The 27,360-nt window shown below is 43.2% G+C and overlaps 2 protein-coding genes and 1 long non-coding RNA gene across 10 annotated transcripts in view; 2 read left to right on the top strand and 1 right to left on the bottom strand.

The window, feature by feature from the left end:
* Positions 1-92: 92 nt before the first annotated feature.
* TMC7 (transmembrane channel like 7) lies at positions 93-16,297 on the bottom strand. Of its 2 annotated transcripts, XM_080386681.1 has the most exons (17): positions 16,109-16,297; positions 15,657-15,903; positions 14,031-14,108; positions 12,909-13,057; positions 12,394-12,561; positions 12,130-12,215; positions 11,456-11,601; positions 10,705-10,852; positions 9,097-9,267; positions 7,518-7,675; positions 6,504-6,621; positions 5,853-5,950; positions 5,318-5,501; positions 4,363-4,493; positions 3,938-4,093; positions 2,420-2,498; positions 93-1,226 (listed from the first exon to the last, which is right to left on the bottom strand). In XM_080386681.1, exons 1-17 carry the CDS (start codon positions 16,158-16,160, stop codon positions 1,167-1,169), a joined length of 2,229 nt encoding a protein of 742 aa, XP_080242807.1. In that variant the 5' UTR covers positions 16,161-16,297; the 3' UTR covers positions 93-1,166. The 2 variants fall into 2 exon arrangements, with proteins under 2 accessions (XP_080242807.1, XP_080242806.1); XM_080386680.1 differs by lacking the exon at positions 14,031-14,108.
* On the top strand, positions 14,110-15,641 carry LOC308063581. Its single transcript, XR_013927994.1, has 2 exons — positions 14,110-14,524; positions 14,555-15,641. It is a non-coding gene; the product is annotated as an uncharacterized lncRNA (long non-coding RNA).
* Positions 16,298-16,460: 163 nt separating the features above from the next.
* The window catches only part of TMC5 (transmembrane channel like 5), a 31,117-nt gene continuing 20,217 nt past the window's right edge, over positions 16,461-27,360 (top strand). For 2 of the 7 annotated variants that reach the window (XM_080386670.1, XM_080386667.1), the window contains exon 1: positions 18,722-20,598. The gene's annotated coding sequence lies outside the window, so the exon portion shown is untranslated. Of the gene's footprint in view, positions 18,699-18,719; positions 20,599-20,618; positions 21,253-27,360 lie in introns of those variants that run through there. The other 5 variants (XM_080386672.1, XM_080386671.1, XM_080386668.1 and 2 more) reach the window with 4 other exon arrangements.

Raw genomic sequence — 27,360 nt, 5'->3', positions numbered from 1 at the left:
CCTCCAACAGGCAGCCGGTAGAAAAACAATGAATCGGTGACCGCGCGTGGATTTCTTTACAACGAAGCCAGAAAACATTCCAAAACATTCCATAGAGAGAACAGTTTCTCAAGTATTAACTAACAGCGTACTGCTGCAAATTTCAAGTAACAAACACGACTCTGTACAGAAAACCCTCTTGCACAATCTTTGAATGAAGAAAACAATTATCAGTCTACTCAACCAGCGCTCCGAGCCCCACGGCTCCAGCGGTTCACTCAGGCCAGAAGAAACGTCAACTTGAACGATCCTGACACACACTTCTGAACGCTGTATTTCCTAACTGCAACTTAACTCTAAATATCCATACTTTAGAACAAAGAACAGTAGTCAAGATGTTTGTACAAGAATAAAACACAAGTAATAATGCCCTAACACATTTTAAAAAATAATTATTTAAAAAAAAAAAAAAAGGTTGCTTCACAGCAGAGAGGCTGGCACCCAAGAGCAATGGCTTTCCCTGTGCCAGCCGTGTGCTGCTTGGTGACCTGATGGGTGGCCTCTTCCTATTCCCAGTGTTTATTCAGAGCTCTTTTATCAGCTTGTTTTCTCTGAACCATTTTGTGAAGTTATCCAGTGTTCAACTGCACTTGCTATTTCACAGCAAAATAAAGAAAGTCTCCTCTCTAAAAATATTTAGAAAACTGCTTTCATCTTCTATTTAAAAATACTGACCCACGCCTCTTTCTTGCTTTGGTTTTAAAAGATAAGTGAGTTGGGAACATGTGAAACCACACCTTTCCCCTCGCTCCTGAGTCTTAAAGCATCAATTGTAAGAGAGTGCAGAATTCTTAAAAGTTTCAGTTCTGATCACATTTTACCCCAAACCCCTGAAAAAAATAGGGACTTAAACCCCAACAACCCTGAAATTGTAGCAGCAATAATGTGTCCTACCATACAATTTCTGGGACAGGTCCAACACAGTATAAATGAACTAAATTTCCAGTCTTAGAAACTTTAAGGCTCACTAGCATAATCTAGACTAAGACCATAAGTGTCCATCACACAGACCACAGTGCCAGGGTGCTGGTCAGCTGCTCAGTTTTTAGGTGCTGCAGATGCTTCTGCTCTTATTTAGTGGTTCTGGGAGTTTCAGGAAGTCAGGTTTTTCTTGGGTTTCATGGTTTTCAAAGATGCCTCTGAGCTTCCGTTATCTTTCTGATCAGGAACAGCTTGTCACGACTCTCCTGGAAAGACACAATAAAAAGTGTGCTCTAGATGAACAGAAGTAGTACAAGTTCTCTATGAACAGCTCACTTCTTATTAGAAATAAATAGGTGCACTCACGACATTGTACCCCAATTAGTGGCTCCTGCACACTCTCAACTGCCTGAACAATTTTAAGTTTACAATAGACTTGACTTTGATTATCTCATGTTAAATCACATACTAAGAGTTCTGCATTGAGCCTAGTAAAACATCTCACACCCCTAAAAACTTAAAACCATGCTTCCACGTGTGGTTGAAACCTTCTGTGTATTAGAAGCCTAACAACAGTGGAATAAAAAACAGTGGAAACAAAAATAAAAAGCACACAAGGATTTTCAGAATTCCTAACTGATTTAGGGACCCTTGGAAAAGCAGTAAGGCTTTTGCTCCTAAATTCCTTACTCTTCAAAAATCTCTCTCCAGCACTGTCTTTTTCTGAGGACAGGTTGTTAAATGCCACATCTAAAAGAAGAACATACCAAGAAATGGACTATTTCCTAAGAAAGTAAGAAGTCTTACTAGTGAGCTAGGCTCTGACTAGAGCAGTCTGACAGGCCACAGGATATGAATGCTGTCAAACATGGCAGAGCTTCTGATGGCCACAAAGAAGCATGTCTGCACCGGCATTGTTCTCCAAAGGACCAGTGACTTGCCCCACTATGAGTACCTGCTGCAGGCAGTGCTGGGACCTGCACTGTGGAGCAAGACCAGACACGCTGCGGCAGAAATACGGGCCTGGAGGGAAGAGTAGGGAGCTGGTGCGCGTTTGTGAGAGCAGAGAAGGGAACAGAGGTGGGGATTGTGTAAGATGGTGGAGGGGACAGGAAGCACGAGATTCAGGTTCTCGTTTGGTAGAAAAAAAACATGCAGATGGGTGGATTTAAGTAAGACAACAGATGAAGAATAGGGAAACCACTTCTCAGAGGTGTATCTCAGGCATGTGTGCTGCCTGATATAACCAGACCTTGCTGCAGCTGCAAGTGACAGCCAAGAAAACCAACCAGACCATACTGCTTTGGTTATCTTTCTTGTGTAATCTGTAAAACATCCTTCACTGCCTGTGCAACACCAAGTATCCAGAAGACTATGAAAACTGCTGTTCCTCTGTATGCCTGATTACTGACACAACAAATACGATTTTAGGGTCACAGAAAAGCAGGTTACATCTTACCATAACCAGCTGCTCCCTCAGCTGCTCAACCACTCGCTTGTGTGCTCCAGCCAAGGCAATAAAATAGAACATAACGAGGCTGCAAACAACAAACCAACATTACTTGTTAGCGTCGTGTAAACAGGATTAGTCAGGAAAAAGTTGTTACAGGCTAGAGGAATTGTCAGTTTGTGCATTTGCTTCAGATGAGAAGCTGCTGGAATAAAAAAAAAATAATTTAAAATTCAACATACAGTTGGGGTAGGCTGGGCACAGCTCCGCTCAAAAGCATCTGCTGAGGTTATCTGTGCTGCCAGCAGGCAGGGAGAGTACTAGGAGAAACACAGGTATGGCCACTTTCAGACATTACAGGTTGTGTTCTCTCTCTCTCTGGTCAGTTCCTGCCCTGCAGGAAAAGTGTGTGTATGGGGGGGTTGCTCCTCAGAAATTTACTTTAATGAGGTTTCACTGGAGTAACTCTTTGCTCCCACTGGGATTTCTCACTATGGTAAACAGCCACACATCAGTATTGCAGCCATTCCTTACAGTGCATATTCTAGATGTAATCTGTGACCCTGATTATCCACAACACATTAAATGATGAAGAGCAGTAGCAAGAACTAGAATGGCACAAATGCCTATACAAATAATGTGTTTTCTTGTCCAAATAATTAGTAGTAGGGTAGCAGTGCAAGTCATCCTCCACCTCTTACACAGGCTTTATGATAAAATAAAAAAAGAAAAAAAAACCAACCAAAAAGAGGACTTGTCATTTCCCATGTATGCAATAACAGGCTCAGTTCAGAACACATAAATGTGTTATGGAAGACAAGGCTGGGTGGACTCTGAAATAAACTGCATAGTTTCTCAAGTGTAGAAGTTGTAGAAAGGATCATGTAACAAAGCCCCAAGATCTGAAAACAGGCAGGTTAAACCCAAATGCAAAAGAATCCATTTAAACATTAAAAAAAACCCCAAATTTTTACTGCAGGAGTGGCCAAAGACTGGAACAGGCTGCCCAGAGAGGTTCTCTGAGAGGAGTCTCCATCTTCAGATATTTGAAACCTAACGGGACACAGCTCCTGAGCACCTGCTCAGGACCCTGTTTTCAACAGGAGGGTTAGATTAGATGACCTTTGCAGGTGACTGTCAATCTTAAAAAAAAAACCCTGTGATCCTACATTGAATTTTATCATACAGAATTGACTGTTTTGAGGACTCTGATGCTGTTTCTGTTTTTTTAAAGGTTTGTGGATAGGATTTGTGATGACATGGCTTAAAATGCTAATTTGCAGAATGATGCACAGTTGACTTTTGAGAAGGACAAGTGTGGGATATGGGACATGCAAGAGGAAACAGAATTAAAGCTAATGAGTGTGACAACATGAGCAAAGACATGAGAGCTCAGGATTCATATGGGCTTTGATGCTTTTGACTGCAGGTGGAAGATCTGGTCTAATAGTTGTTTGGTGTCAGCTCAGTAAGGAAGGAAATGAACTACGCAGCTGCATGACTGAACCAGGTCTCCACAGTACTCACCAAACGACCAGAAAAAAAGGCACTGCAAAGGCTTCTGATGCTATGCCATAAAGGATCTGCTGCAGACCTGTTGGAAACCCAAGCACTGTATCTGGAACAACTGCCCATGAAGTGTTAAAACTCCTGAATGGCCCACATGCTTTGGAGGAGGGGATACTGTCAAAGAAGCAGAACAGAAAGGAGATGCTACACCAAAATGTAAAGACAACATAATCCAGTGCAAGTTCAGCACCATTTTGCTGATGGGCTAAGTGTCCTTTGTCTTAAAAACTGTAATTCTTAGTTCTTATAAACAAGTTATAATTTTATTTATTATACACTGTATATTTTATTCCAATTTATCATTCCAAAATAGCGTGCCTGTTTTTAGGGAACTGACAACTTAGAACAGATGTCAACTTCATAGAAATTAAATTGTCACTTACTATGCTATGCTGATTCCCAAAGGAATAAAAGCCAAGAGGAGCCCAATCAACAGCACCACCAAGAAGAAAAAATTGGAACTTGATGCTCTGATAGGCTTAGCTGCAGGTTTACGTGTGTGTATCAAACTGATCTGAAGAGGGAAAACAAGCAAGACTGTTATGAGGACATCTGTATACATATGTCCAAGTACACTTTCTCCACCAACTCAGTATTCCATTCTCAAATATGCTGACAGCTACCACCTAACCAACACTCCTTTGACATACATGGACTCAAAAAAGAGCTAAGGCAAGAACACTTTACATTCTGGTATAAGTCAATGTCTCCTATTTTGAGTAAGAATTTGATCCAGAGGGCCTCATACACTTGCACAGAGTCAACTGGCACAATCATTTGGTATACAATCCATATCACAAAGCCTTCAGCTTTGTTCTGCCACATCTTCACTGGGTACACCCCCTCTTGTAAGAACTAAAACATCAGTAAGGATTTGATGCACAGAAGTAGCTGTGTGGTCACAGAGCAAAGCTTCATATATGCAGAAACTACATCCTGAACATCCAACCCAGCTTGTATTTTCCATTTTGCTTCCAAATTTTTAGCAGCTTGGCAAAATTTTGTCAAAGTTCTAAGCTGTGTTGCTAGTAAACAGATCATTGCAGAAAAGTGATATAAACTAGCTTTATTACATAAAAAGGTTTTATTAAAAAAAACCCTGACAAGTAATTGAAGAGGTAGTTATTAAAATGTTGGTTTGCTTGATTTCAAAGCAAAATTCCACCTTCTCCTAAACCCAAGAAACCTACAGAAAATGGAATGCCACTGCCTATATTTCCAGTACACTGCATTCTGGGGTGTTTTTAGGGGTTTTTGTTTGGTTTAAATCAACTGCATACCTATATTACAAAAGCCACAGAAACATGTTCGATTTTGTTTACCACACCTCCTCATTACCTTTTTAATGTAAAATATGATGAAGTATTTTATAGTCGCTATTGCAGGGAGAAGTGGTGAAAAGAAGGTTCCAATCCAGCAGATAGTCTGCCCATAAATGATTTCCAGGACATTGTCAGGAATTCCAAATTCTGGCAATCCACACCACTGAACTGGCTTGCAAGAGCAATGAGTAACTAACAACCTAAAACCAAAGAACACAATTAGTTCTAGATTAAAGTTATAGAGCTTAGCTGAATTCTAATGCATTTGGAACACACAGATATTTAGCATTTAATCATTAAGCAACGTAACAGAAAAATATCTGAAGAACTAAAGACTCAACTATCAAAAACTACACAGCCATCTGAATAGCAAAGTACTCAAACCACCAGAAATATGTTTGCATTTTACTTTAAAACTGGTAATCTAGAAAATAGAATCTAGAAATCTGGTAATCTAGAAAAACTAGAAATATAGGGAATTAATAACAAAAAAATAAAATGCGTTTCATACACCATTTGCAAAACTATGCTTAAAAAGCAGAGATACTTACTTTCTAGGGAAGTCCACAAACAGGGTCATAGCAAGAATTATCATAAAATCAAATATCATCAGTTTATACATTTCTTGCCCAACTTCAGATTCCCAGCACTACAAAAACAAGCCAGGGAAAACAAAAATGGGAGTCTAAATAAGTGAAAAATAAATCTATCAACCACTAAAGCAACAAATGTCCCAGTCAGTGAACACCATAAAGTTCAAATTGTATTAACTCCCATTTCGAAATTATTTAAGTGTTTCAGAGCTTCTACACCAAGCTTTTTGTTTGTTTGTTTTGTTGGGGTTCGGTTGGTTGGTTGGTTGTGGGTTTTTTTTTGAGGAAAGGCCATTTATCTTACTGGAGCAAAAGGCAGTAACACAATTGTCTCCAAAACAGAGCTACCTCAAAAAAGCGTCATGGTAGTCAGAAAGTCTATGCTAAAAAATAATCTGCCACTGGACCAATTCTAATTAGTTTTAGACAAACAAAAGATATACAGAAGAACTGCACTGGTTTGCACTGAGCAGAAAGAATCAGCACCAGGTATAACATGAACAGCAACCCCAGGTCTGATTCCGAATATCTCTAGACAAGCAAGTCTCATGGAAAACAGATCTCTATTCACATGTTCAGGTGATTAAAGACCAAGATAAATCTGCTTACAGGATAAAGTTCGTAATTGTATCCACAGGCCTTACACTCATCAGTGGCACAGTAGGAGATGTGACTCCACAGCGAGAACAAGAGAACACCGATATTGGCCAACCGCACAAAGACACACCTGGAAGAAAGGCAAAACCCAATCCCAAACCAGCCAAAAAAGAGCTGTTCTAACACCTGGCTCACCTTGCACAGGAGTCCCAGGAAGGCTTGAAACACAAAAGGGATGTACAGAGCTTTAATGGAACAGCCAGCTAAATAATAAACACATTTCTTTCCATAGTAGTAAGTTAAATTGCTTTTCACCTTCCCTGCTTGTTTCTTTTCTCAGTATGGTTCCCAGATCAGTCATTTCAATTGCAGATCTTCATGCTGCAACCGGCTGCGATTCTCCCAAGTACAGTTCGAGAGGCCAGATGACAACACTGTGTGCAGCATCTCCCTCTCATGTGGCTTCAGGCCTCCAGAGTCAGTAAGCCAAATTGAAAATACAAAGCACAGGGGCTTGCAAAGTTCAGATGCTTCAACCCAGATCTTACTGCTTTAAGGTGCCAAGCACCCGTTGTTCATGCTCTCACACTGAAGTATCTTTTAGCCCCAAAATTTTAACTTCTCCCTTGAGCTATGTCATGCTTCAGTCACTGCTGTACACACACATTTGCTCATTCAAGGAACTGCTGCATGCAAAGTGGTATGAACCCACAGCTCTGCAGCCACAACTTCTCTACTAACTATTCAGGTTGTTGAAGATGTCCAGATCACACAGCTAAATGGGACCGAGAGAAACACCTGGACGCTGAAATGACTGCTCTGTACTGTCTTCAAAACAGGGAATTGCTTCCAGATTTAAAATTAAAATTTCCAACTAAACAAGTCAAACAACGCCTGCTTGCCTTCCAGTGCCCAAGATCCTCCAGTGCAGAGTCCAACCTCTCTGCTCCTTGATATTTCAACGTTTACAATACTTATAACCTGCCAAGAACAAGCTGTTGAAACATCCAATAAAAATGTCTTTACCTCATGAGTGTCAGCCTGATTTCAAAAGCTGGTGAATAATCTTCAAATCTGATCAGAAATGAGAAGATCTGGGGAGCAATGAAGTTGGCCAATGTGATCACCATGGAAGGCAAATACTGCACTAAGAGATTAGCTTGGAAGTTCATGTTGTTGATGTCCTGTACAAGAAGAGATGAGAGAAAGACAATAAAAAAAACACACTTCCCTGCCATCACGCTCTCTCCAGCTACTCACTAGCTTCTCTTGCCCAGGATTCAGGTAGCATCTTTTACCCTGTCTTCATTCTCTGCCTATATTTGGAACTACAGGCCTGACCACTGCTGCCTACCTCTGCAGTTTGCTGCTACACACCCTTGCTTTCTCCTGCTCCCTTCACCAGTAACTCCCTTCACTTGCAGGTATGAGTATTTCTGTGCTTCCCCAAAGCTTCCATTTGAAGAGGTTCATCTCACCAAGGCTTGTGTCTGACTATGTTGTCTAACCCAGCACTAAGGCTACCAGCTTCTACACCTACGTCAAAGTGCAGACTTTTCAAATTATTCTCACTGGTGCCAAGCAGCTCCCCTACTTTCCTACCATCTTAACAAGCTCCTCTACCTACTCATTTAGGCAAGGTCAGGATATCAAACTTTATACATAAAGCCCACAGTAAGTGAAGCTGTTTTTCAAGTTGTTCAGTGTTGTGCCATCTTCTTTCTCTGCCCTCAAACAATACCTCTGACATGCCTCTTAGTCCCCATTTCCTGCTTCTCTCTCTGCAATCCTGTCAGGTTACAGAAGTTAGGTCCACCATGAGCACAGCTTTCCCCATGCACAGCCAGAGCCCATCACATCAAATGGTAAACAGAGGGGACAGAAAAAGTGTGATCCCCATTCGTATCAGGCTAATTCAATCCTGGGGTCCTACAGAGAAGTCAATTACTGTTGCAAAACTGTTGAAACTATTATCTGCTCTTGTTATGCTTCTGAATCGCTCTTTCCATCTGCTTGTCCTGCCAGGAATGAATAACCCCCCTCAACCTGAATCTTGCCACTATTGATGCAAAAAACTTTTCTTCTGCAAAGCACTCCATGTTCACAGCCTTCCTGTTTCCCCACACCACTGCAACTCAAGCCACAATATAGATCCTAATCTTTACTCCCCTGCTGTTCATTTTTGCACTTGAGCAGTGAACCAGACCAAGAAACTGAACATGATGAAGTTTGTTTTAACCAGATCTGTTCCGTCCACCAGTTCACTACACAGACACAAAAGTGCTTGTACTAGCAGATCACAGTGAGGTGAGAACAGTTACAGGGGAAGGACAGTGAGGGCTCCTTTTCTGGACAACTGCATTAGCTCCAAGGCACACGACACTGAAGCCTCCACACCAAAGGGAGACATCGCTGGGGAGTTTTTGCACATGGTTCTTGACCTTTCTCACTCCCTCCTAAAAAAATTCTATGCCTGTAGAAAGTGTTTGCAGATCCCTTGCATGAAAGGTGCTATATTAAGATACGTGACTCTTTCACAATATTTCCTCTTGCTGTAATCACCAGCCTCGCTTTAATCTGCCTTAATGTCATATCTAATACTTACATTGGAGTTTTCTTGAGAGAAGACAGTTGCTCTATAAATAGAGTAAAAACATCCTGATAAAACTGCAATGACAATTATGTTTATAAATATTCTCAGAGAGTAGATGCGTAGCTTTTCTTTCATTGTCCTGTCAGCTATTTTTTGCTTCAGTCTTTCTTCCTCCAAGTCTGTCTACAAACAAAAGAAAAAGGATGTGTAGCTTTCTGGTACAGCATAAAACATGGGGGAACATGTTTTCTACCTCTGGAATGTGTAAATCCATAGCCTGTTCTAGGAGGGTCACTCCACCACCTGCCCAAGCACACTGAACTGTGAGTGCCTCTTCATTGACACAAACAGGTCCAGACCCTGTGTGCTCAGTCTCCTCAGGCTGAGCACCCTGCAGCCAGACAAGTGTCTCATAATCCTCTTATCTCCACTGTATCAGCAACCTATCTCCTTGAGGACAAAAAGATAACTGCTTTTTTATCGTGAGACTTATCTCGGATAGCTTGGTACTAAACTCTGAATCAGGTAAATGAGCTCACTCATCTCATTATTTCTGCAGGTGAATAACCCGTCCTCACCCCTCACCGCTATGGCTCGAACTTCGTTCTCCTACTCTTTGTGAAGAAAAACTGGAAGATGGCACAACAGCAAGAAGCAAAGTCTTGAGCAGCTTGTCATGTGAACGTGATGGATTTCACCTTAGCTGAAATACAATATTGCCTGTGAAGGCAATTTAACCTGGGCAAACCCACAGATTACCCAGGTATTTTCTGAGGACTTATTTCCATCAAATAGTAATATTAAGGGGCGAGTTCTGCTAAGGTGTGAGTTCTAGAGGTAAAAGTGCGGTAAGTTAAGGAGTTTCTGCTTATATGATGAAACAAGATGACCATGAACTTGAGCAGCAAGCAGCTCACTGTAATTTATTAAATCTGAAATTACTGCTTTGTGGTTTGAAGTGGAAGTATCTTTTCAAAGGTAATCGTATCACTACACAAATCTCTGCTTCCAGTGTGCAGAGAGCAAAGAGAAGGTACTGGTTTCAACAGAAAAGCCTTTCAGGCTCTTTTCAGAGAGCTTTACGATGCAAGAAATCCACTAGCTGCATCAACATTTGTATGTGCGTATGTGTCAAAGACACCTAGGAAAAACTTCCAGTATCTTCTTACTGCAACAGTGCTCTCAAGTTGTATGAAGAGAGTACCATCCAAATTTTACCCCTCCCCCAAACTACTGCCTACCACACTGCAGACTTGTAACCCAGAATACTCAAACTATTCCTGACAGTACAAGGGGTTTGCCCACAGCTGAGATAGCTTTTCCTGTTGGATTATGTAGAAACTAACACAGGAAGCGGGACTGGAGCGTAAGGAAGAGGCAGATAAGCAACAAGCTAACAGGCCCATGGGGGAAGGGCTGTCAACCTCAGTGCCAATCCTTCTCACGTTGCACCACAATTCTAACTAGCCACAAAGCATGCAAGAGGATGTGGGTTGCCCTGCTCCCAATATAAAATACTTCAATCCTTCTTATTCCATTATCTGCAAAATTATACACCTCTCTTTTTTAGCCATCTAAGCTATTTGGAACCGTAACCGTAGCAAAATGAAAGTTACTCACTTGGAGCTCATATTGCAAGCTGCGATGTTTTAGCTGTGCTGCATTTGGATCCGTAATGCAGAAGTCCCAGCCTGCAAAAACTTTGTTACAGTAACTCTGAAATTGGTCTTCATCATGCACCAAGTTCTGCTTAAAGCCTTCCACAGACCTAGAGAGAAAAATGCAACTTTACTTCATTCATCAAAACATGCATTTTATCCACAGAAAAAGAAACCACACCTCAAGTGACCTGGCTCATCAAAGACTAAACGACATCCCACCCCCCATGACCAGACAGCCACATTCGCTTTACATTAGCGAGTCTCTAGGAAGCTTTCAGTGTGAAGTTCTGCAGCAACCAAAGTCAGCCAAAGCCATGACTGACACAGGTTACTTCCCTCCCTGCTTAGCTACAGTCATACCTTCTCACCTCACCCAGCGCTTCTCTGACACCGCAAAAAGCCAGCTCAGAAACCTGAGATGATTAAAGAAAAACCCAAACCCAAAAGAAAATCCTCCAACAACAACATATAGTTGATGGTCTTTTATTTATATATATGCATACGTATGAAAAAATAACTTTAGATTTATTTATTTTTATTTTTTTTCCTGGGTTAGTTTCCCAAACACAGACAAAGGCTACTGTGGCGCTGCATCCTCAAGCAAAAGGTTTCCCATTTCCATATAAAAAAGTTCTAGAACGCAGCAGATTTCCTACAAGGAAGAATCCAATGTAAACTTTGCAGTAAATAAATCACACCAACATCTTTACCTTTTTATTATCCAGAGGAGACTTAATGCAAGGTAGGCAAACGTAGCCAGCAGATATGCTAGTGGCAAGTTGTACCTCAGGATACTGAGCCATGCAGCATCTATTGTGTAATAGCCATAAAACAAAGTTGTCGCTTCAAGGAATCCCTGAGAAAACACAAAGTTTAAATAGAATTTGTAACAGTACTAGCAACTGCCCAGTTAAATCCAACTGGGTATTAAGCAATCATTTTGTAAATTTAAAATTACTATCGGGCCTCCCAGCAAGCTACAACAGTCTGTAGCTTCTAAATACTGCTACTGCCTCTACCAAACTATAATGCAGACACTATGTGCTTAAAATCCCTCCCCTCTCGAATAAAAGAGCTCTGTGACAAGGCCACTGAGACTCTACACAGAGTGCACAAGCAGCAGTGTGCTCCAGAATATGTAACATTCAGCAGCTGGGGAGGAGAGGCGCAGGCTGCAGCATGTGGCCAACCAGGCCTTGGGGACACTCGGTAAGAAAACTCTTCTCATAGATAAAGGCTAATTCTACCCCATTGATGCATATGCCTTATCATTTTTCAAAATTATCAAAGCTGCATTCCCCAAGTAAAATGTTTTCACATTTTACACGTTATGCGAGACACAAATATAATAACTAAAAAAAAAAAATATCATCTAATTACTTACAGTGCCACTGAGCAAATCTTTGAGGTAAGTATAGAAGTAAACAAGTCCCTTATTACCACTAGGTTTATAAACTGTGCAGTGAGGCTCTGTCAAAAGAAAGGCAGGAAAAGCCACTCAAATGGTAATGCCCATTAAAATGCAAGATCCAGTTAATTCAAACATGGTGAGTTCTTATTTAAAATGCATTTCTTTGTCCTGGGAGGTGGAGGAGAAGCTAATGGAAAGGGTGAAATCATACAAACAGCAGTACACAAAGATGTTTACCTATGTTCTTTGGAGGAATTTTAGCAAAGCTACTGTTGAATATTCCATATTTAGAAATGACGCTGGGAAGGGTAACAAAACTGAACATCAGGATAAAAATTATAAAATTCAGCAGGACCAGAAAACGCAGGAAGGAGAAGTAGGACTGGATGCCAGTACCAAATTTCCCTGGGAATAAAAGAAACATGTGCCAATAATTAAGACAATGAAATCATTAAAAATTCATAATGAGCAGATTATCATTTCAGTTACATTGAGTTACCTGAAGAAACATTACTAAAGCTATTTTTAAGTACCGCAGGCTTTTAGCAATATAACTGAAAATACGATTTTTTATTAATTTCCTCAAATATATTTTGTTCTACCGCATCATGGATTTCGCATCAACAACAGTAAGAGAAGCAGGTAACTTCTTAAACATATGCAGTTACATCTGAAACTGTGCTCACACATCTAAAACTATTAATAGCAGAAGCAACTTTAAAGAGGAGAAATCAACACCAGGCAATAAATACCTTCTATGCTGTGAATATCATGTCGCCAAAGCTCCAGGTAAGACGACAACTCCTTGACTTCATTGAGAACTTTTTTCAATGATTTACTGCTAGTTCTTTTCCACTTGTTCCATCCAGACACGTATTTTATATCAGCCTGCTGGCAGTCCCTAAGAATCAAGAAATACGGTTACAAGAAAAGCACACAAAATAGTTTTTCACTACATGCAATAAGGCCTAGCACAATGGAGCCTGGCTGCAGCCTTCAAAGGGATAGCATAGAGCTAAAAATTGGAGTAACATACACTAGCTGTCCCCATCTGTTCCTTCTGTCAAATGTGACATCAAGTTAATTCAAATTTAGCAAGCCCTCTCACAGAAAACACCTACCTCTCTTGGAGAAAAAAACCCCATCCAATTAACAATAGCACAACAGAGAAACGTATTTCCAGTGAGATCTCGGGGGAGTCGCCACTAATGATTTCATACTTACAAATGGCTGGAAGACAAGATTCCTTCCTCAAAACTTCTGACCAGAGCACCTTTACCAAGAGGCTCTTAAAAGATGTCTCTAAAATATTTAGCTTTCCTCTTTTGATGTTATAAATTCAGCTGTTCAAAATAGAAAGTTACTCTTTTTTTTTTGTAGAAAATTCACAGACCTCAAAATCAGAATGAAATGTCAAAATATGTTGTGGGAAAAAGGCAAGAAAAAAATATCACACTATAAAGAGGCATAAATATTTAATTTATATTTTTGTAACTTCAACTTTTATATCACATTCCAGTATGCAATAGAAACCTAATGTTATTCATTTCTAATTACTCAGGTTTTATATCATTTTGAAAAATTGGCTGGAAAGCGCCAACTCAATGAATTTGATAAAGTATCTTTCTGCCACCATGTGTGGGGGTGTACTGTTCTAATAACAAGCTGCCAACAGATACTAAGGATGTACCACAAACTGTCTACAATTTTTAATCACTTCTCACAGGTTTTCATACTACATGCATATATTTGCAATTTTAACAACTGCTGCATGGTCAGCAACAGCATCAAGGAGACTTCTGAGTTGCTCAGAGTTTGCATTTCATTTTTTAAGAAACCTTAAAAAAAAAAAGACAAAACTTCCCAAGATTGACTTGTATGCAGCAAATGCTGTTCCAGCCTCTGCTGCCACTGAGGAAGAGCAGCAGCTAAGCACCCATGAGGACACCATGCTAGAATAGAAGACAAAGGTTTAAATTTAAAGGGCTTTGTACACAATCCTACTCAAGTGCATAACCAACTCACCACTACACCATGCCATTACCGTGTGTGCTGTATGTTGACAAAATTTCCATATCCTTCTCAGCTGAAAGTAAAATAAGCATTTTGGCTACATGCAACAACCCTATTTGCAACAATCAAACAGGCTGCAATGACCTCATCTGTAAGTCTAAATACAGCTACTCTCAAAAGAGTTCATTCTGTTGAAAACTACAGGCTGCAGCATGTAGGTGTTTTAAACCAGACACTTTGGAGAACTATTTGGCCTGTGTTTGGTCTGCGTTTTAAGTAGAGGCGTGGGCTGCATATTCATCTGTGTTACAGAAGTTGAGTGTTCAGCTTCCAGGACATTTGTGTCAAGCATTTTGTGCTGGCAGCTGCTGCACAATACGCACAGATTACTGACGAGTAGAAATGCCAAGAAGCCCCACCAGAATCTCTCGGTGCTGAAACGTGTAAACAAGCTTGGGACATCCCAACTCTGCTCCTGACAGGCACAATGGCCACAGGACTGCAGTTCTTTTCTCTTGAAGGACTGAGCTTTAGATAACCAACTTCAAATAAAAATTCAACGTATCGAGCACTTTCCTTTATGATGACCTGGATCTTCTGCTGTTCCTTGCGTAGAGGCTGTAGGGTTAAACTTAACGGTGAGGTCAGGCTGTGACCTGTTCCCACGCCCCTGCAAGCCTGTTCTCTGTGGAGCACCAGACATTAATCGTACTTTCACCTCTCTCCTGGTTCCTAACCACAACTACAAAGTACCTGATTTAAAGGTGTGGCTGTTCTCTGCCAATGTAAAAGTACATGCTGTACCTCTCTCTCCTCAAAGGAGCTCTCAGCCTAGCAGTAAGGGATGCGAGAGCAAGTAGGGGAATGAAGGCAGGGTGAGCGAGGCACCCCCTCCCTCCTGGGGGCTACCACCGGAGGGGCAGGAACCGGGTGCAGCTCACTGCAAAGAGCAATTTTAGAAGGGATACGGGAAAAATAAGAACTCATCCTGGAAAGCTTCCCTTCACCTGTACTGAGCCGCACCCGAGCGAGCACAGCGTATTTTGTGAGACCTGCTGATAAGGCACAAGAGCAGCACTGGCACAGCAGGAAGGGGTCTGATGTGATAACCCACAGTGACCCTGGAAAGCACGAAATGAGGCCAACAAACAAAAAAAAAAAAAAAGAAGGAAGTTAGGAAGGCAGTGAGAAACGTGTTTGGCTGCTGCAGGTAATTCCGTTTTGACTCATTTCCTCCTGTTCAACCTATTCCCCCCCCGGGCGGCGCCCCCCCCCCCCAGGGCCCGGCGGGAGCGGGCAGGCCCGCGCTGGGAGCCCGCCGCGTTCGGCACCGGCACCTGGGCAACTCCCGGCCAAAGCCACATGCCACAGGGTGAAGGAGACGAACCCCATCCCGCTTCAGCCTGTGCAGTGCATAGGGAAAGGGAACTGAAGAAAAAACAAAAAAAAAAAAAAAAAGAAAGGAAAGAAAAAGTGCAAAGATTAACCTTAATTTCCGCTTCTCCGCGATGCTCAGGGGGTACTCCCTCGCGGGGCGGGCGGGCAGCTCGTCTCCCTCCGGCTCCAGCCCCCGAGCTTCAGCGCTGCCGAGCCGCCCCGAGCCCCGCGGCGCCGCCCGCCGCTCCTGGGTGCCCGCGGCGGGGACGCGCCGCCTCAGCGCCGACTGGTAGCTGGGCAGCTGCTGCAGGAAGCCCGCAGGTGCGGCCCCGCGCGGCTCCTCAGGACGGGAGAGCTCTGCGAGGGGGGAAGCACGGCGGCTGCGGAGCGGGGCTCGCCACGACACCGCGCCCGCCCGGCCGCCCCCGGGACCCCGCGGCGCTGAGGGAGGGAGGCGAAGGCGCGGGCAGCGCCGCTCCCCGCCCCGACCGGCCGTAGCCCGCCGGTGGGTGCCCCCTCCCCGCCTGCGCCCCGCTCGACACCTGCCCCCCCGCGCCCTTACCGCTGCCCGCCAGCCAGCCCGGCGCCTCCGCCGCGGCCCCGCGCTCGCTCATGTCTGCGCGGGAGCAGCCACGGCTCCGCGTCGGTGCCGCCGTTTCCGGGCGCTACGGAGCCGGCGGGGTTGCAGCTGCCGCGGGGCCGCGGTTGCTGGCGGAGCGGGGGCGGGGACGAGGTTCCCAGCTCGGGCCGCCTTCCCCGGGGCGCCTCGCCCGCAGGGGGCGCCCGCAGCCGCTCACCCCGCGGTCGGGGCCGCGCTCGCCCCTCAGGCGGGGGAGTACGGTGGGGGCTGGCCCGGGGCAGGCTGCCCCCGTCCCGGTGCGGGGGTCGCGCCGCGGGGCCCGCTGTGAGGGGAGCGGCGGAGGCGGAGGGTGCGGGCGTGCTAGGCCTCTCCCTGCTGCACCGGCAGCCCTGGCGTTAGTCCTGGTACACCTCCTTCTGCAGCATCGCCTGGTACCGTTGAACTTGGACGTTTAAAGAGAAAAGGTTCCAATTTTGGGACATTGGAGTCTTATTTCTCTTACCCAGGGCTTGGTTTAAAAATACCGTGGCGAAGCACTGCGGGGTGTAAACATTACAGCCGCAGCCCTCCCCTCAGGCTGAGGCAAGGCCCAAGCCCCCACACGCAGGGCTGTGGGGTGTTCACATTGCTGGGCGCCTCACAGATGTTTGACTTAGACACAGGCTTTGTTTCAATGTCTTCTGCTAGTTAAATGTCTGTGGTGGTGTTGGTGCAGTAAAAACTTCTTACATGCTCTGATACTTGGTCAACTCCTGTTAGTTTGTGACCCCAAACCCCCTAGCTGGTTGTGAGTGACTGGGCTCGGCGGCACAGGCCATGCTGGAAATGTCACCATTTTACCCTGAATGTGAAAACAGAGCATAAACTGGAGCAAACGAAGGAGGTGCTTGGGTCTCCTTCTCCATGCGGCAGTGAGGGTGGGGTTTTTGTGTTAAGTTGTAGTAAACTTCCCTGAGAGACTTATTTCTTGGCATAATTCTTGCCTTTAGTATGAAAATAACAGCATGTGTGATGAAAAAGAAAACTTGAGTAGTTTCAACAGAATTATATGTGGAGGGGGATAGGCATTTCTAGCTATTTCTTACTGTGTTCTACTGGTAAATCAATAACTTTATTTTTCTGAACATTCCTCATCCATTTTCTGCAGTACTTTAAAAAATAGGTCATTAGTTTTCTGGGTCCTGAAGGCATCCTATCAGACATAAGCATGTTTCTTGACTTCTTTCACTTGAGTGGCATCAGCTCAGGCATATGGTTTTCTAACTGCTTTATTAGCAGTAAGAATCTGTGTGGATAATCAGGTTTCATAATAAAACCATAAAATGTTATTGATAAAAATGTAAGTATGCAAAATAATTTAATGTACATGTTTATGATCAGTAACTTGATGTATGACTGGTAGAGAAGAAAGATACATCTTAAGGGCAATTGTTGTGAAATACAGAGATGTAGAATTAAAGCACAGGAACTTCCTTATTGCACTGAACTACACTAAAAAAAGAAACAGACCACTTTTAAGTGTTCTTGCCTTTGCACTGGTAGATTGGTCTAGAATATAACTTTTTTAGCTATTTTCCCATAAGAATGAGCTATAATTTGCCCTCATCTTTTGATAAGTCACTCTGTAGGCTAGTACAAGAGGCAGGAATTCAAGCCTTTTGCTTTTTTCCCTTCTCCTTTTCAGAGATCTCCAGAATGATTTTTTTTTTTTTCAGGTCGGATTTTTTTGTATAGCAAAAGCTGATGTGTGGCTGGCTGCTGCCCTCCCAAAAGGCTGGGCTGTATTTCAGCTTGGAGAGCATGCAGGATTGGCTTGTTTGTAGGAGAGCTGGACACCCCAGTGAAGCCTGCTTACACTGGTGAATTTGGTTCTGGGTTGAGTGTCACATTTCCTGAGCATTGTTTGAACAACTTCCAGTTGATCATTCCTGAAAACTCAGGAGGTGGAAATTGAACCCCCTTGGCTGCATTATTAAAAAAACATTTAGTATTGTTCAGCATTTACGCTAAGTGTGCAATTCATATGCTGGATACGCATGCATATTGCACCACCAGAGCCCAAGTACCCACTTCCATTGGTTCCTTGAAGCCAAGGAAGCGTGGGTTGCCTTTGTGTTTGGCTGTGAACATAGAGCAGGGCCAGCTGTGTCTTAAATAGGAATACTTATGGTTTAAGAATTCTCTAGGGGTGTCATCTGGGGTGTCAGTTTTGCTTTCTATTTATGTTCCTTTTCTTACTGCTAAGAATACAAAGAAGGTAGGTGAGTAATACACTTGTTTAGTAATTAAACTCTTCCCAAAACTCTGTGTGCTAGAAAAAGTATTGGGTTAATGACCCTGTGTAAATAGACTGGAGGAATTGAAACAAGATTGACTTCCCTAGGAATTTTGTGAGAACATTCTCTAGCCTCTCTTTTCTTTTTGTTGTTTTTTGTTGCTGTTGTTGTTCAGTTGAGAAAGCTGTTTAGACACTTGGAAATGTTTCAATGAATTTTATGGATCCCAGAAAGACAGGCATGCTGAGGAGGGAGAGAATGGATGATTCTGCCAGAGCCTGACCAGTCACATGCAGGTAGGTTCATCTTGTGCATTATTTGTCCAATGTACCTTATTCACAAAAGCGGTGTTTTTCAATCTGTGCTGAGCATGGAAGCCAGTGCCATGTACTGTTTCCCATGATGCTGGAGATCTGTCTGTCACATTTAGTTACACCATCCGTTTCAGGACACTTTTTCTTCCTCTTGAAAACGCCACAGCTCAAAAACACTTCTGAACATTCAGGGAGATTCTGAATGATTGTTTTAATTTTGGGGGAATGTTGTGTTTGACTACCCCCGTGCTTTGCCCTGTGACCTGTGCAGCATGCAGGCAGCTTCTGGATCAGTCCAAGAGATCTGCAGACAAGTCCTCTGCAGTCATGCCAGGAATGTTGCTTTGGGCAAAATGTAGTCTTAAAGTAGTACTAGAAAACTTCACTTAAGTCTATGTTGAATGTGTCTGGTATAGGATAGATGTGTTTTACCGAGTTGAGTTTAGGAGCTGGGAAAGCACTAGCCATTTGGTAAAAGCAATCCTCAGCCATTACAACAGCACAGCTTCTGAACATGGTGCCAACTGGTTTATTATCAGTTGCCCACTGGCTAGCAAGTGAAATTCACTTCTAATTCAGAGGCTGACAGGGGTAATTTTCATTTGTGGTTTTGTTTGGTTTTTTTTAATCTCGCTGACCAGAGAAGTTACTTGGGAATAATTGCTGGAAGTTTTAAGATGTGTGTTTCTCTGGGGAGGTAAGATATGCCAAAATGGTGTAACAAGCTACGTTAACACAAAAGTGGTTGAGGTTTTGTAATTCTGTACAGTGTTAGCGAAAAGGAAAAAAGTAATGGGCAGACCACAGATCTGGGACAGTAGAGCCAGTCTTGTCCTCACCCTGTTTCCCTTTCCACCTGTGCCTGTCCCGGTGGTGGCTGTTGGGCCCCACGTTCAGTTTGAGGATGCCTCTTTGTTCAGAGGACAGCATAGCCCTCAGGAAGGGCACTGGGCACCAGCCTGGCAGTAACTGTTGTGTGGTGGTGGGTGTGCTGTGGTAACCCCGAGTCCAGCTGGCAGCATCCAGCTGCAGCAGAGTGAGTTAAGGTAATGCAGGCATCCCTGCTGAGCTGTTTTGGGACAGAAATTCCTGCAAGAGGCACCACCCCAGCTCTTCATTGGCTTCTCTGTGTTGTACCCTGCCTGGTGCTCAGCTGTAGCTTTGTCCAGTCTACAGTTTTGCCCATGTCTGTTTGAAAAGGGGAGACATAGGGAGAGGAGGAAGACAAGAAAAAATAGTACCTTTGTGTCACACTAAAGAAGTTCCTTCTGGTCCCAACAGAGCACAGGAAGACAGGACTGGTATTAAATTTCCTATCCAGGAGCCACTATTACTGCCTGTATTAGCCTGAACTAATTTTTTTTACCTCTAAATGAGCCTTCCTTTAATACAAATAAAAATATGTGAGGTCAAGATCGTTCTTTATCTCTGCTTTACAGATGACTAATACAGGGGTAAAGGTAACACATCACGTGTCAGGGAGAAACGTTTTTCGGTCCTTTTATTGTGGTGGTATTGCAGTCCGGGCCACAAGCAGAGCACGTTTGAATTCGCGGAGCGGAGGAGGCTGACTATCCTGGAGGTCCGGTAGAAATAAAGGAAAGTGTTCTACGGCCTGTAAGACGAAAGGAACTCGTGGCGGTGGTGTTTTCCTTTCTTTCTGAGCTGTACGAGCAGCTCTGCGCCCCCCCCCCCTTCCGGCGGGGTGCACTCGCAGCCCGCTGGCGGGGAAGCGGAGCGCCGCGGGTGGCCTCGGCGGCCCCCGGGGCGGGACCAGGGCGCGGCGGGAGGAGCCGCTGCCGGTTCCCGGGGCTCCCGCCGCGGACGCCGAGGCACCTGGCGCGGGCGAGCCGGGGCCGGGCAGCCCTCTCCCGGCAGGCAGGTAAGGGGCCGGGCGTCTCCGGGGGTCGCGCAACACTCGCCGCAGCGGCTCTGCGGTTTCAGTAGTGGCGGGGTCGCCGGGGGCTGGAGCTTGCAGGGGTCCGAGCAGGGTCTGCACCAGCTTTCCGGCGGCGGGACTGGCAGGTGGTTTCTCCATGCACCTGACCTGGGGGAGCCACCCGAACTGCCTGACAGGCGACTGCAGTTGACTAATGCTGGCTGGTGGTTTAGAGTGATAGAACCGCTAGGGCTGCACTGCATTCGTGCTTAAGGATGTACTCGGCGACAAAGAGCGTTGCCTTGACCTTCACATCAGCTCTGCTGCGTGGCGCCTCGCAGGTTTGTTGCCCTGTTAGTCACACGAGCTTCCACTACCTTCAGCTGGAAGGGTTGGTTCCCATGGGGGGGTTAACAGCCACATCCTTCCCTGATATATTTAGCCAGTGTGTCACGCTTCAGTCTGTGAGGTGTTGCACCAGCCTCGCTGGGAGCACCAGCTTGTGGCGTGACATCTACTTTTGCCTTGCTTTAGGTTGTGTGTTGGAGTCTGCAAGCAAGTGAATGAATGGGGCATTGTATTTTCCAAGTAAAGTTGTGAGTTTTGTATGTTATGATAGGTAAAACAGGAAGCCAGAAGTACTTTTGTATTAAATAGGTGAGAAAAATCTCAGATCTTTTTTGTGGTCAGTCATTCTGGCACTCCCTCAAAACACATGTGCTCACTATTTAAATACTACTGTCTTCTTGTTCAGTCTCAGCATTACTTTCCTTTATGCCCTAACTTACAAATCTTGAAACATTTCTATGCAGAAGATCAAATGTAGATCTAAAAGCCAAGTCTTTACATCCAAGACTTTGTTGCTAAGTCTCTGTCACTTAGTAATGCTCTGTTGGCTAAGCAAACCTGCAAACAGTCCATGGTACTGCAGTCGGAGCTGTGCCAACTCCTGCTTCCACTGACCTAGTGTCACTGTGATCTCCTCTGCTGGTCCTGGGAGCGACAGCAGCCTGATCTTGCTCTGTACAGCAGAAGCAGCCAGTTGGTAGCTCTGGAGCCATGTTCAGGGTATGATTGTTCAAGCGTGGGCACCATGTCAGTCCCTGCCCATGCCAGATAGCCCTGGCATGGGATGACGATGGCAGCAGGCTGCCCGTGCTAAGCAGTATAGTTGAAGTGACATCTGTTTCTGGCTCCTGTGTCAGTTCTCCACCCAAAGCAATTGATTTCAGTTTGGGTTTTGGGTTTGTTTTTGCTTCCCCCACCCCCGACTAAGCTTGTTGGGAGGACTTCTTGCCATGAAAGCGATAAAGTGGTGAGATGGTATGGTATGGCTGTATGGGCTGACATTACAGGAACCAGCAGTCTACAGTGGTGTCCTCATTCACATTTTTGTGAAAAAGCCTGCAATTGTGATTTGTATAGTTCATAGCTTCTGTATGTTCATTGTAGAATAGAACCTTAACGTACTAACATGTTACACTGCATTTTAATGTCGCTGCTTTTTGTCTGAAAACAAAAAGTATTTAGTTTATGTGAAATGATTTGTCCAACAGTTTGAAAACTGCTGGTAAGAATTTTGAAGAGTTAGGAGAAACCTGTGACAAAACTGCTTCTTTCCAGCCATTTTCCAGCAGCTTAGTTTATTTGCCAGTATATTGTGAATAGCTTTTGTTTTCCCTCAGGGTCATCTTAAATGCTGCTTGTGCAAATAGTAATGAGATGACAATATCCTAACAGGAAGTTAAGCTAGAAATTGCAAACAGAACAATGCCCTTTTTTTAGTTCAACAACGTCGTGTATCTTTAAAACCTGCCCATTAATATGACCCTATGTGCAGTTTTCATAAGCTTTTTGAATTGAACTTGTGAATGAGACTTCTGTAACTGATATTGCTCATTAAATTATAATTTGAAGGTTGCATTTAAACTGGATAGGTATCCATTGCAAGTACAGAATAAACAAAGCTTTCTTTTAAGATAAAATGTTAAAACTGTTCTAGTAAACAGTATCTCATGCCTCTAATAGAGATGCGGTAGGTTGCCTTTCCACTGAAAGCGGAAATCTAATTCCAAACAGGTACTCAAAAACAGCTTCCTTTTTTCTTGTAACCAGTCATTTCCTTCAAATACAAGTAGCTGGTAATGTTGGTTAATAGACAGACCTAAAAAACTTGCAAAGCAAGATTTAGTCCTGCTATGTGCAAGGAACGTGATAGTCTGCAGTTTGGAAATTTAGTCATAAGACTGACTTGTACAGATATGAAGTGATTCTTGCCTTAGCCTTTTTTTCTCCTTAATGGTCAGACTATGAGCTAGGTAATGTCTGTCAAGTGTTGAAGAAATAATGCAGAGTTCTGTTCATGGTTTCTTACTCTTGTTAATCTTTCCTCTCTCTGCCAGGTATACTGTTCTTACTCTTCAGTTCCCTATTTCTAATTTTAGTAGTTATAAATCCATGATTGTTCCTCTTTACCCATTGCTCATAATTTCCCCAACGGATGAAGTTTGCAACTTGTGGACAGAGTTAAGAAAATAAAAGCAACAAAGCAGAAAACAAAAAGAGACTTGCTCTGGAAGGGGTCTCTGGGGAAAAGATTAGGTAATCACTGTGATATATACTTCAGTCCATAAAAATTGTGATCCTGTGGGGCCTTTTGGGCAGAGAAGCAGGGATTTGTGTGGTAGATAAGGGAGAATACTATGAATTTCACAGAATTAATGAAGTATCTGAACTTTCATCCACTGCCATCAAGCAAAAACTCTGAAGCGTGTGCCACGTCTTTACGACACTTTACTGGACACCAGAATTTAACTATGTGTTGTAACAATTTTTGTAATGTTTCAGGAACACGTTTATAACAAAGGTGTCTAAGCTCTGGTGAAAAAGTAGAATCCTGTTTGAGACACTGCAAGCACAAAGTAGTTGCTAGTCCTCCTCCAAAAGCCTTACCTAAGCAGCTGCAGGTGATAGAAGGGATATAACTTGCAAACAAAGTGAACAGGATGAAAATACTGTGGTCTTACTTTACTGGGGGGGGAGAGGGAGGAAGGAAATTACAAGAGGAATGATAAATTGAAAGGACAAGGCAAACAAGTACAAAAAATAGGTAAAGAGCGAATAAAGAGCAGAGCTTGTTAGGCTGAGGCAGTAGCTGGAGGCAATGGGAACAGCCAGCTGAGGGCAGAGATGGTCTGACAGTAGGCTGTTCCCCCATGTCAGACAGACACTCACTATTCTGCTGGCTTCTGCCAGCTTGCCTGGCTACTCTCTGCACCCTGCTCTCACCACGAAGGGTGGGGGGACAGGGAGGATGGGATCTGAATTCTGGTAGTTAGCGTTGCGCTATAGGACTAGGAAGTACCTTCCTTTGTGAGCTCAAGATCCAACAAGCTGTTGAGGGACACGGCAGCATTGCAACTGTAGTAGGGATGCTGTGATTCTCTCCTCTCACTTCCCAGTTTGGTTGTTTGCCCTTTGCCTATGCAGTAGTAGATGAGTCTTTAGTGCTACCACATACCATCTTTCACTGGGAAGATCATTTGTAGCAGAGGCACAATTCACATTGCTGAAATTGACTGAAGGTATAAGATAGCAAAGTTGACATTGGCTCCTGTAATTGACCCTTCTGACATCAATAAAAACACAATGGAAGGATGGTAGAAGCTGGTGTTTGTCAGTGCAGACTGGGTACATTGGCAATATGCATAAAAAGTAGGTGATTTCTGTGATTCACACTCGTTTCATTGCCAATATGTCAATTAAAGGTCAGGTTTTCTTGAGTGTAGCATTTGATTAGTGTCAGTTCACAGGATCTTTAGATTTTCTGAGAGGCTTTCCTGGTGTGTTGCAGTGTTGAAACTGTTGGGATTGAGATAGTGGAAGAGCAGTGGTCAGTACTGGGACCTAGTTGCTGATGCAGCATGTAATCTACTTTAATCTGGTCTGTCTGTCAAACTCACTTTTGACTTCTGGAAATCTGACTTTTCCAGTGCGAAGCTGTGTGGAACGTTGAACAGGACAGGAATTCATAAATAAAAACAATCTAGGTAATAGTGAAGCCCTGTCCAGTTGTACCCTACAAAACTAAAAGATCTTTATGGAAATAGAGCACATTCAGCCTTCTGAATCAGTTCTTCCATGAGTTTTGTTCCCTTAATTCAAAACTATTAAGTCAACTATGATGTAGTTCTGGAACTTACTGTTTCCATTCCTCTTCAAGCTTTGTGTAAGTAGCATTTACTTTATGTCATCCTTTTTACTGAGGGATTATGCATAAAGGACTTGAAGGTCTACGTGGCTTTCCTGAAACACGATACCAGGACAAAATGCTATCTTAGCAAGACATTCATGTTTGATTTGTATTCTAAATGAGGATTAGTGTCTATATCAGAGAATTACCTGTACAGGAATCGATGAAACTAACCTGGAATATTTTTTCAAGGGTGTTGGTCTGTGGCATGAATGCAGTTATTTTTCTGGAAAGTAATCCAGAAGCATGAGTCTGTACTGGTTGGAGTTTCCTATTCTGTATCATTACAATGTGTATTGAATGATTTAAGCAGAAAACAGCTGCTACCTACCTATCCTGTAACTTATTTACATATTGATGACTATTAAACTCACTGATCTTGAACCCTCCTATTCTCCAGAGGAGGAACACAAGATTTGTCTAGTTGTTTGCTGAGATCCAAAATGTCATCCAGCAAATGGACACCACTCTGCAAAGGGAAGATGAGTCAAGCTTCTCCTTTTTTTGTTCACAAATGACCTGTTCTACAGCTTTTTTCTTTTTTTCCCTTTCCTTCTGGAAAATAACTTTTAAAAGGGAAAGCTAAGTCTAAATGTCATAGTGTTTCCTGGAGCTATGGTTTACTGCATCCCATCATAGGTCAAAAAGGAGAAAGAGGTGGTTTAATTTGAGCGTTACCTGCTTTGTGTTCTTTCCACTGAACTATGACTGGTCAGAAATTTATAAACTACCAGTCCACCAAACCAAACCTCTAACGTAGGCCTCTGATTTGATAAGAACAGTTTCTCGTGATCATTGGGCTTGGGATGGAGGAAGTGGGTAGATTGGTGTGCTACCTGCACACCCTTGGCATGCTATCTGTACACCCTGAGCTTGCATGCTTACCTATGCACCTCCATCCCACTCTACAACATTTATGTACCAGATAGCATCTTGGAGTGACTGCAGCCTCAGTCTAGAAACATATGGGTTGTCTATGGTCACGTGCCTCAAGGTTTGGGATCTAATGCTGTCAGGTACCAAGAGGAAAATATCTATAGTTTTTTTCAGGAACAAAATGCAAAGATTTAATTTGCCTCAGTGTACATGGGGAATTTATTTTAAATCCTTAAAACTCTGGGAGTGGAGGAAAAACAGAGTGGCTGGGTTTAGTGTTAGTCTGTAAATGTCCCTGTGGATTTTCGTAGTAATCCTGGCATGAAGCACATCTTAAGTCTGAAAGGAAATAAGGTAGATAATGATGGAACCAATAGACAGTCTGTCTTGGGCTTAATTGAGTGTCTTAGCAAGCCTTTACGGATATTCCTAGAGGTCTTTAAAAAGAGTAAAAGAAAGAAGTGATGGATGTATTTTTTAGTCAAGCTGATCTGTTTCTTCTGGTTGGTTGCGTGTTAGCAAATTGGTTGGTAGAGCTGGTTGATGCTTCTGGGTAATGCTGATTTTACACAATCCATATGTTTCCATCAAAATATCTGTTCTCTCTACAGTTTGAATGAAGACCAGGAAAGTTGATGAGCTGTTTAGATTAGTGCTCAGCTTTCCTGCTGCCTTGCTGGCAGGCCTCCCAACTTTCTGGGTTGCTCAGCCCAAGTGAATTTGGTTCCTGGAAAACCAGTTAAAAAACAGAAAAATGTAATTTTGCACACTCTTTAAAGGGAGTTGTCTGAGAATTTTCTTCCCCTAAGGAAGTAGTCTTTTCCTCTTGAACTTTTCATTTACAGTTTCAAATGTAAAATACTGCTATGGGGGGAAATTCAGTTTTCCAAGCAACCCTTTGCAGAAGACCATGATTATCTTTTTTCAAGAATTGTTTTCCATGCTTTTTAACGGAGTATAAGGACAGAATGTACTACGTCCTCAAGAGTTTGTATAAAACTTCTGATATATTCTAAGCTAGTTCTTGAATGATCAAGAGCTAAGTGGTTTCTGTCACAGAAAACATACCTCTCAGGAGATTTAAACTTTGCATGACTTGTGTAAGAGCCTTAGATTCCAGGGGTGTTTATTGATCTTCTTTGGAGGTAAGGGGGGGAGGCTGTGCTAGTTAACTTTTGTGAATACATGAGAATCTCACTGTGTCTCTGCAAATGTGAAACTGTTGCCTGAAGAAATGCAAGTTTCACCTAGGGAAGGCTGTGTTTAGTGTCTTGTTGGCAGTAATCACATTCCACTGTTTACAGAAGAGGTGGGCGATGCACCATGTATTCAAATTGCCTGGTATGCTTTTTTACCCAGTGTTTCCTGAAAACGTAGCCCTCATAGCGTGCTTCATTGTGCTATAATGAAAGTGTAGACAATGGTCTGATTAAAATGTAGGACTTTGAATTCAACCAACCACCTGTGTTTATATGCAGATCTCTTTGCAAGTCAGCATGCAAAACCTGGGCAGTGTTTTATAACTGTATGTCACACTGTAAGATTTTAGACTGTCCTCCAAGATCTTTTGGTGATTTAAGTGCTTCTTCTGGCAAAATGAGGAGAAACTAGATACTGTACAGTTACCCATTTTGAAG

Source organism: Falco punctatus (assembly GCF_963210335.1).
Source record: "Falco punctatus genome assembly, chromosome: 4".
Taxonomy (NCBI): Eukaryota; Metazoa; Chordata; class Aves; order Falconiformes; family Falconidae; genus Falco; species Falco punctatus.
This window is presented reverse-complemented; position numbering and strand designations above follow the sequence as displayed.

Excerpts from the sequence above, each read along its gene's own strand:
- TMC7 (XM_080386681.1), bottom strand. The coding sequence starts at position 16,160 with ATGAGCGAGCGCGGGGCCGCGGCGGAGGCGCCGGGCTGGCTGGCGGGC. Across the intron at positions 4,094-4,362 it reads TTGGGAATCAGCATAGCATA|TATCCCCTCCTCCAAAGCAT; the intron begins GTAAGTGACAAT and ends CTTCTTTGACAG. Across the intron at positions 1,227-2,419 it reads TGAGGGAGCAGCTGGTTATG|GAGAGTCGTGACAAGCTGTT; the intron begins GTAAGATGTAAC and ends GTGTCTTTCCAG.